The following is a 10,646-nucleotide window of genomic DNA, read 5'->3' on the forward strand; positions in this document are numbered from 1 at the left end:
TCATTCGTGGTATTTTAAGGAATATACAGTCAACTTGTATCTCAGTTAAAAATGTCTAGCCGATAAAGGCATGAAAGTATATAGTGCAGTGACTGTATTTTTTTAATGACTGGCCCAGTGGTAATTTACCGAAGCGGCATTTCCTAATGCATGAACTCAGTACCGCTGGCGGCAATCATCATACCACTGGATACCCCAGAGGCGCATTAGATTTATCACCCGCGGTAATCTTCACGTTATGAAGGCCCTGGCGTCTTACCTCCCAGAGTTTCACACTCCCCGTCCGGGTTATCGTGGACGCCTGCGAAGATTTTGGCGAGGGCAGACTTGCCGACTCCGTGCTCCCCGATGAGCACTACCCGGTAATAGGTGTTCCCCGACTCAGAGGAGGTGACAGAGTCAGAGGAGTCGGAGGACCAGCTGTCCCTGTAGTAGTCTTCGGGGTTGATGGTGTACTTCCGGGTCAAGTGTGGGTGCTTCTGGACCAGGAGGTGCCTGGCGTCCGCTGGGATGCTCCAGCGCTGCTGTTGTGGCGTCAGAGAGGTGTTACTGCGACGCATCCTCACGTTCAGAGTCATGTTTGCCCTGCGACAAAAAGTAGTGAATTGGTATTTACATCACAGTGCTACAAAAAATCAACTTTTTAATGTTTTCAGTTCAAAACCGGGCTCATTCGTAAACCTGTTTCCGTAGGTAAGAGAAACGTGGTGGCTAAAAGCTGCATCTCTGTCTGCAAATTTGATATCTTGATTCGCAGAACTAGGATGTTTGCATTCATACAGGTGCATGGCACATACTACTGATTCACTGGATTTTCAACAGTTATATGTGAGTTAGGGGCTGAGAAAATAGAATGTTTCCATGTGGGCACCATTTGCAAATCTAGCACCACTGTAATGTACCTGGTATTGAACAACATTGACTGCCTTGCTCCAAAATGACTGTATTTCCGAACTCGCAAATACTCCATCAGCATTCTATGACCTAAAGGTGGAGGAATTTGCAGTCTTAAGACTTTCCAACTAGCCTAAATTGACATCAAAGGAAATGAAATAACATGAAGTGTTCTTCTGCCTTTTGGTAGGTTTGCACCACAGAACTGCCATATGCGTATATCTTAACACCCCCCCCCCCCCACCACAAAACAGTGTAGCTGGTGATGACTGCCTAGTCAGTCTAGTCCAGCAATTTACTACTTATTCATTCCTATCATTCCATATGCAACCTCCAGCTTTACTCTTGCTGCCCTGTGCTCAAGCGTGCCTGTCTCCTGCCTCCTTACCCTTGGAGTGTACATGGTCTCGTCCTAGTACAGCGCTCAGAAACAGTGGTGCTGCAGGACTCTAAGAGTAAGGAGAGGGAGGAAGGAAGCACCCGGTGGAATGGAAAAAGGAAGAAGCAGAAGTAAGGCGGGAAATGAGCCTTGAGATAGCCAAGAGTGGTGCTACGAAGAAGAAGAGAGAGGAGGTACTTAATGAAAAATACGAAGAGGGAAGGAGAAAGAAGGACAGATGGAGAGGAGAATGCAGGGGGAAGGGAAGGTGAGTCAGAGGAAAGGAAAATATGGAGGAAGAGAGAGAGAGAGAGCAGGGGAAAGGAAGATCAAGGAAGTAGAAATGAGGTGAGAGAAAACAAAGGGACTGAAAGAAGGGGTGTGAGAAAAAACAGTGAAGGAAAAGGAGATGAGGATAGAGAGCACAGAAACATAAGGTCTGTTGGACGTGAAGAGTGGAGTAGGAAGAGAAGAGGAGAAAGGGTAGAACAACGTGATGGAGAGAACAGAACAACAGATACGCAGGGATGGGGAGATAGGAAAGAGGACTTAAGTGGTTGAAGGTAGAGAGGGGAGGGAAACAGGATGACTTGTGTAAACAACCTGAAGAAGAGAGAGCGAGCTGGAAGCTTGAGTGGAAAAGAGTGAGAGGGAAATAATAGAAGAGATGGAGGAAGATGGGGCTAGGAAAAAGAAGGTGAAATAATATGAGATAAAAATAGAAGATTAGGGTAGAGGCAGAAAGGAAAGGGTTGATGAATTGAAGAAAAAATGAGTAAAGAGAGATTCAGCAAATAGGGGCTAAAAGAAGAAAGGTAAGGCAAGTAGAGAAGGAGGTAGAGATATGGGAGCTAGAAGGTAAAGATAAAGTGAGCACTGCGAATAGGAATCAATGTGCACGGGGTCAGCATGGGATGCGCGAGGTGGTCGGCAGCACCAGGTAAGTGTTTTTATTATTTATTATTAATCCGCCCCCGCGCTTCACCCTTCCCGCATACTCAACCCGCGCTGCCCTGTGCCCCGTCCACCCGCCCCATCACTTTTATTTTGTTTCTTCCGCCACTGGCCATTCGACCTACAGCGGCCTCATTACTCAGCTGCCCGTTTGTAGCAGTTAAAAGCAGGGGGAGATGGCTTTGGGGACCAGAGATAAAAATATAGATGGCAAAACATGGATAGTGGTTGTTTTTCACCTCAGGATTCTGAGTGACATCACAGACAACTTGAGCTTCGCTCTTGCTGTCTATTTGAGGTAACTCAAAACACTGAGGTGTAAAGCATCTCCGTTACTCACTGCTATCCATCTACTATTCTCTATATTCATTGAAGGAGTGATGCTCTGACACAGCTGAAAGTACAGCGGGAGAGGAGCAGGGCAATCTAACATTCAGCTTTACCCTGGACTAATTCAAACTGGTCTGGGATTAGTAGGAGGCTCAAAGCCAGTGCCAGCTTCTGGCACCAGGGAGCTGGGCCCAGGTCCAGGGCGTCAATCTTAAAAGAGGTGCCCAGAGCTGTGGGTATTAAGGTTATGTAACCAGCAGCACTCCTCTTTCCTGCATCCAATGATTGTGTTCAAAGTGAAGTTAATACCTTCTAACCATCCATAGGAGATGTTTTTAACCCCTCATCAGTGTCATTCCTTCTATGTCTCACTTCTGCTGACACACACCAACACCCCCCTCACCAATGTGATGGTGCAAAGCTGTGGCTGATTCAGGTGAGTTTGCGGAGGTCTGGAGATAGTGGTCTTTAGAGGCCAGTGTTTGTGCAGCCAGGGACTGGCCATTGAACACAAAAGGGAACACCTTCTGCGTCATTTTATTCACAAGCAGCAGTAAGGGCGCCACATTTCATTACACCTAAGGTGATATCCCGGAAAAGACCTGCTCTGATGAAAGCCATAATGTCTGCATATTCACTCAATGCCTACTCCATTTTAAGGTCAAGCATAGCAGCGCACAAGTACTGCTTTCCTGACGTGTTATCTTTTTGGGCTTTTAACCACGCCCACCTCACGCCCGACACTATCACTCGTTCATGGGCTTGCCCTTCAAAAATCCTTTGTTATCATTGGTAAATGCTTACATCAACCCTATTACATGGCTAATTGCACGTTTGCCGATACATTTGACTGCAAGCAAACTTCTTTTTACTTTTGTGCCTCTCCTTCACACTGATGCTCATGGCGACGGTGGCGCTTTGAATCGGCTCACTTATGTGAAAATGTTTTACTTTTCATTTTTAATTTATGTGGCAAGAACAGTCCGGTTAGGAGTTTACAACGCTAATAGCTCTAACTCAAGCAAATGCGAGACCCATTGCATTGCAAATGCTTGTTTACATTCTCGTATGTGTGCTGCGACTGATTTTTACACACAGTTATTGAAATCAGACTCTGACCGGCGAGGTGCCCAGTAAGGGCTCCTACAGAGGCCAAGTGTGCAGTACAGCTGCTGCAGCACACTGTCACCTTGCCCCCTTCCTCTCAACCACACATCGAGACAGGGGCAGCCAGTGCTCAGCTGCGGCGTTCACCATATGCAAGGGACACTGGGACTGTCTCTGGGGTTGCTCATGGCAACCTCGATAGGGCAGAGGGAGGGGCATATATTTTAGGTTCTTGTTTAGAAGCTTTCGTTTTTAATATGCGTCACTCAGTGAAGTGATGACATCTAATGAATTGCACTGAAACCCTTCCAAATGTTCAAGAAACTTTTTAATTGAAAGTATTTATCATATGTTGGCATGACGTTTATTGCATAATTTGCAAATATAACACAGGATTTGACCTCCATCTTCCGTATAATATTTTCACTGTGGAATGGGCCTCCTCTTAGGACTTCAAATGGGAGGATTCCTTTTCAAATCTGGACTCCGAAAAGTACAGATGTACAGCTTTTTGTCATCTAATACAGGATTTGACCTATACCTTCTGTAAAATCTTCTATACCCCGAAGCATGGACATACTGTATACTTTTTGTTTTGTTCTATAAGCATAGCTTGTTATTAACACGAGAAAAGTAGATCTATACGTTCTCACAACTTTCATTTTTTTTAAAGAAGAAAAAATATGTGTAAACAAATGTACAATTATTTTATTGTGGAATTATTAAATTATTAATCAAGTTGCGATTCGCTGTTGAAATTACAGTGTCAGCACTATCACACTTTCTCACAGTATGTAAAGCTGCCAAGAGGCCCCATGACATGTGTGACACTTTCAGTCATACTCCCTTGTTTTAGCAAAGAGAAATTTGCATTCTGGGACTTGAAGTTTCGCGTTTTCATTACTAACAGGTTGAAAATGACATTATGCTAATACTGGCTGAAAGTGTTCCGAATGACAGAAGACACAAGGCAGAAAGAAATGTGCTAACGATGAACGCAGTCAAAAAAGCACATTGGTTGTATGTCTGTCACTTAATAAAATTTAATCACACAATCTTGTTCCTCCATATCGTATAACAGTGTTAGAGTGTTTGTGCATTATGTATTTTGTACATTATTAATAACACGCAGAATGTGTATTCAAATGTATATGTGCATGCTGACCTGATGTTACTGCACTTGAAACAAATATCCTATGACATATAAACGTTTGTTTCCCTGGCTCTTGTCAACTAGGCCTCTGTAGAGGCCCAAACACCATATTGTCCAAAATGGATTTCTCCACCTGCATATACACTGTTCATTATTTCTGCAGCACACATTCAAGCAGCGTCATGGTGGTTCATTTCCATTGATGTGTTGCTGATCTGTTTAACTTTCCACCATGGTCCCAATAATGTTTCTATCTTCAAAGATCTACCGCTAGCTCAATGTACTCTATTCATTCACAATAGTTTGCTGTTGTTTGTGTAACTAGTGTTGTCCTGCCATCTCCAGCAGATATTAGCATAGAATGGGCAAAATCAATATTCATTTAGCAGGATAGCGTTTAGATGTTAAAGGCAATATGATGTTTCATAAACCTGTCCTCTGATTTGCTAATAATGTAATTATTTTTCTCACATTACTATGATTCTTCAGAATTAAGGTTAGTCCATGCAAAGATTTCCTATATAAACCCCTTGTTTTTAGCCAGAAGACTTTGTAATGCTACTAGGGATGGTGTCCATTTCTTTATTGATTTTGCTTCTCACTTGGGACTTAGAATGTTTTCCAATTTTACATTATTCTGTAATGCCATATTCTGAGAACTTTCATGGCACTGGCTTTGCACTTTTTGCATTTATGATCTGTGTAGCACACCTTTCAGATTTTTGTATTAAATCTTTTACAATGTATTCCTGATCTAGAGCTCAATTGTTGGGTGGGCCCTTACTTATTTCAATGTATTTTGATATACTGTGGGGTGCCTTATTTTGCAGACCCATTGCCTCATGAAACTGAGATTAAACACTGTCTCTGATTCATCAATCCGGGGCAGAGGTGTGAGGTAAATTTTGGGGTGTTCAAATTTAGGGGTCCCCACACTAGCATCTGCCAGACCAGGCGTTTAGGCAAATAATGTTTGTCTACTGGATATTAAATCCATACCAATAATGGTAAAGTGAATGTCTAAGGCGATGCCTTGTGGTCGTTAAATTCTGGTGTGTGTGGTAACACTTGGTACTGCACATATCCGAATTTTCGAGTATTTCAACAAAAATTGTACCCCTGGATAAATTTCAATAGGCGAAATCTACCAATACTTACCAGGGAAATAATACAAACATATGCAGACTTTGCATATTATTACCCATTATCGGCAAACTCGCGTAGTAATTGGGTGGTTTTTATTGCACTCAATAGCGTCCGACTATCACACCAATTACTTACACATTTGTAGTAAGGGCCACAATTTTGTTAACAAAAATGCTTCTCTTTAACATGCTTTGCTTCTGCCTGATTGAGCCACCGAAGCTAAGGCTGGTAGAAGGATGGGGGAATCTTGCCTCTCCAGGCACACCTTTGAGTTACACATGGCGTGCAGATTATCGGGCAGGCCATAATGAAGTAAGCCTGGCCTGTCTCACATACAGCACACCCTACAGCTACCATGTTTAGTAAGGTTAGTTTGATGCTGTCCAGCAGCCGCTTCAGTGACACTTGTTTGGGCATCTACTCTGGAAACTTAGGCCTTTGTGTTTCTTTTCTGCAAGCAGTGAGAACTGCAACACAAAATTAATGACTTCTGGCAACACATCAGAAAGAAGGGGTTCTCTGCAACTTAAACATCGGTCTCAACTGCTCCTATGCCAGGAGGAGAGCCTTCAGTGAATCCAGTTTTTTAACCAATACTTAGCATGCTGGGACTTGTAGGCTATCCTCATAACATGAAAAGTGAAACTGTCAAGTCCCAGCATGTTTCCTGTTATTGGCAAGACAAGGTTATGGTCCCCCTAGTGGAAAGAGGTCGGATGAGAGTTTTACTACCAGCACATTTGTCTGCCAAAGATGCTGAATTATGTATGCTTAAATGTATTGGGACTTACATAGTGTCAACCTACCTATAGTGACACGGTAAGCTGTAAATCAGTGGATGGGGTGTGTAGGGTATTGGGAGATGATTAAAGATAGTGTACATGAATTGGTGTTTCACATATTTTCATTACACATATATGACATTATCAAATCAAGAGCCAGTAATCTGCAAGGTGGAGTTTTTCATGCTTATAACCATGTTTTAAATAAATCCCTGGACAGCTTTGTAGAAAAAGGAAGACGATTAAGAAATCTGTTCCTGCATGGTCTAATTAATCACAAAATTAACATTGCTAAAAAGTCTTGCAAAATATAAATCCTCTTAAGTTATGCAACAACGGTGCGGAGTCGTTTTAAGGCATGGGCAAAGTGGGCTCTGGCGCAGGGCCCCAGGCCTTTCAGGGTCCCCACTTATAGAGCCAGCTCTTTTGTGCAGAGTCCTGCTCTGATGAACTTGAATAATTCTTAATATGAGTGGTGTGAGACACATTTTCCAGGGAAATGCTGTGCTTGTTTCATGCAACATCCATAAGCAAGTTTCTTTTAATTCAAAACAGGGGACCTCCCATATGAGATATTTGAGGGCGTCACAGAGATTATTTTCAGTGATATAAATTAGCTGCTGCTGTGTTACAAAATTGAAAGAACTATATCCCCGAGTATTAAATGTAAACACATTAAGAATAGGGACATGCCTGTGCGCTGTCAGTGGCCTGACCAAAGAGGGCATGAAAAGGATAAAATGGGATCATACATTAAAAGATGTTCTGAATAGGGACACCAAAACTACATTTGGCCCAGGGCATCACAAATCCTTAAGATGTCCCTGCAAAGGTGAATTAAATTATTCATCACAGCTGGCTAAAATATGCAAACATTAAAAGTGAATTACGTAAACTATTATGCAATTAAAGGGACATTATGTGCTGAATTCTGTCTCGTGTAGCTATTTTGATATTTTACCTCCCATAGTTACTTACACAAAGCAGACCCCAAAGCTGTAAATCATAAAGAGGGTCCTTACAAAACTGTACACCTTCAGCAGCCCCTGTTCATTTTGTTAATCAGCAACAATTAGTGATGTCAAGCAGGAACGCACAGGCATTGCACCTTATTACCAGTACCCCTTTTACTTTCTGACACAAACTTGGACTGCCACTGAGACAAAAACATGGCTACTTTCTCCACACTTCTTGCAATAAAATGTTTGTCTCGTTTAGTCTGGGCATTCCAGCTACATTTCGAAACCTGCCTTTCAGAGTTCAGTGATGGGTTTATTCTATATTCACTGTACTGGACCTCTGACAAGAAACACTATAAATTTATTGCGCATTCTATCCATGTTTTAATTAGAATCAAGTATGTATGATGTGGTTTTCTCCTGAATATAAAAGTGCTTTCACCAGTCCACCATTTAGGGCTATTAACACCATCTGGGAAAAATATTAAAGTCTGAATACTGCAATCAGTAGATGGAAGTTGACAGGCCATCATTAATAAATGGTCAAAATCTATGTTTGGGTGTGTTTTAGAAACGCTGGATCTGTTCGGGCAAAAAAAAATGTTTTGTTCAAATCTACAATTTATGTAGCAGATGATGTCTAGCGCAACAAATGCAGAATTATTAAAAAATGCGTGTATAAGTAATTGCTTAATTCCATGGGCCCCATTTCCAATAAAAGTAACCTGCCAGAGTTGTATTCATTCACACACATGAAGAGACCTCAGACAATACAGAACTCATTGGCAAGACACATCCTCAACCCACCCAAACGACCCACATTTCCCCACACCTTAGGAAACTCCAACGGCTCCCTGTCCAGAAAAGATGTAAATTCAAGTTATTGATACACGCTACTTCAAAGCTCTCCAAAACGTAGGACCAGCATACATCAACCACCGAGTGAACTTCCACCAATCATCCAAAAACCTTTGATCCACAGCCCTTGCCCTCGCACGGACTACGTATTTTCTGAAGCCACAGCAGAGGTTGCTCCTTCTCCTACCTCGCCGCCAGCCAAGTCCTGGAAAGGCCTCCACCTCTGGACATCACCCTCTCTGGCAGACTTGAGGAACAGATTCAAGACCTAGCTTTTTGACTGAACCAACCCAGCACCTGGATACCCTCACGGGTGAATAGCCACACTATACAAATACCAATTTGAGTGATTGATTGAAAGTTGTAATTATATTGAAAGTGGTTCTATGACATTACAACACATGCATTTACATCATATGCCTTTACCACCATCCTTTACCACACAATTAATTTACCACGCAACTACTTTACCACACATATACCTTTATCATGCATGCCTTTAGATCGCAATGTATGTATATATAAGTTAAGGGAAACCCTGCGTTAAAACATGTTTGCATGAATGTGTATATGTATGTGTGTGTGTGTGTGTGTGCATATATATATATATATATATATATATATATATATATGCGGTAGGGGAGGACTATATTGGGTGGCAGGATTGGCCAAGGTATGTGTCAAGAAAATGCAAATTATATGGCATATTGCGGCTCATTTTGCGTTCATATTGCCTCATTATTTGTGCATTTTTTTACCCATGTTAGCACTTTCTGGGCAAACGTTTCACCTCATTAGTACCACTTTGACACTCAGTTAACCAGTCAGCCTTTGCAAAAGGCCTTCCGCTGCGCAACAACACGTGTTTTTTTTGTTGTTTATTTTTTTTTATCCATTGGAACTTGAGACTTTTTTTAATGCTGAAATCTGTAGATTAATCAGCAGATGATTAATCAATCAATCAATCATAGCATTTGTAAACAACTCACCCGTGAGGGTCTCAAAGCGCTGGGGGGAGTGCCGCTACTGCTGTACTTGCACTAATCATGTGCAAAAGCGGCAAATTCATAATTATGCTGAAAACGCCATGGCTGCAAAATCGCATAATTCCAGTGGCTTTCTTTTAGGTCTGTCTCAGGCACTACTTATGTAGAGCTACAGGAGCCAGAGCGCACATAAAAGTTTCAGCCCTATGAACTCCTCACACGTAGCGCAGGATACAGCGGGCTCGCTCCATACAATACACTAGTTCTTGTAGAGCGCGAGCTTTTCACCCTGAGAAGTCTCCAAGCCGGGAAAATTCACTGCATAACCAAGGAGGCCTATTTAAAATAAATAAACGTATTTGAATAAATTATAGCGCTTCTTTATCGGGTGCATAATAATCTCACCACTGCGTGAAGCCTTTGGAAAACCCAAGAGTGTGTTTTTCGGTAATTTATTCTCTGAAGGCAAGGAGTTCAGATGGAGGTTTATTTGGCGCCCGCAGGACCTACCTTTGCTAGCCCCCAGTGCGCGCCGCCGCTCCTGCGCTCTCCGCTGCGCTGCTCCGGCGGACGGCTGGAAACAGCAGAGACGGAGCCCGGGACGCTGAAATGAATCCTCTCTCGTCCCCCGACTGCCTCTTTCTAAGTCTTTCTTGGCTCCGCCGGTTTATATCAGGCAGAACTGATCGGAGACAGGGCTTTTCCGTGACGTCACTGGGCTCTCCGCCGAGGTGCCCCCCACCCCCAACAGCGCTGCGCACTTAGAGTCACAAAACCATTACCTTGCAAGAGGCACATGATCCGTTTCAGACATTCCGCCAGGGAATCTGCTCAAAGCTAGAGCCAACAATCACGAAAAGTAGGCAGAGTGCACACACAGACGCAGCCATTAGTTAGGATATCTGTGGACATGAACAGCTATGAAAGTAGTTTACTAGGCACAGCAATGGGGAAATTAACAAAACCAAATGATGTCAAATACCACGCGCGTTCATGCGTTCATATTAGCTAGTGATGGGCGAGCCACTGAGCTCGAGCCGAGCTGGAGCCACATACCGAGCTCTAGCTCACCCCGGGACCCCCATGTACCCTCGAGCC

General features: G+C 43.0%; 1 protein-coding gene across 1 annotated transcript in view; it reads right to left on the reverse strand.

Annotated features, from left to right (window-relative positions):
- The window catches only part of GEM (GTP binding protein overexpressed in skeletal muscle), a 28,442-nt gene extending 18,250 nt beyond the window's left edge, over positions 1 to 10,192 (reverse strand). The window contains exons 1-2 of the mRNA XM_069220477.1: positions 10,059 to 10,192; positions 260 to 585 (exon numbers count right to left, since the gene is read on the reverse strand). Coding sequence (XP_069076578.1) covers positions 260 to 578 — 319 coding nt within the window. The 5' untranslated portion in view covers positions 579 to 585; positions 10,059 to 10,192. The remainder of the gene's footprint in view (positions 1 to 259; positions 586 to 10,058) is intronic.
- Positions 10,193 to 10,646: the final 454 nt, after the last annotated feature.

This window comes from Pleurodeles waltl, chromosome 2_2 (genome assembly GCF_031143425.1).
Source record: "Pleurodeles waltl isolate 20211129_DDA chromosome 2_2, aPleWal1.hap1.20221129, whole genome shotgun sequence".
Lineage (NCBI taxonomy): Eukaryota > Metazoa > Chordata > Amphibia > Caudata > Salamandridae > Pleurodeles > Pleurodeles waltl.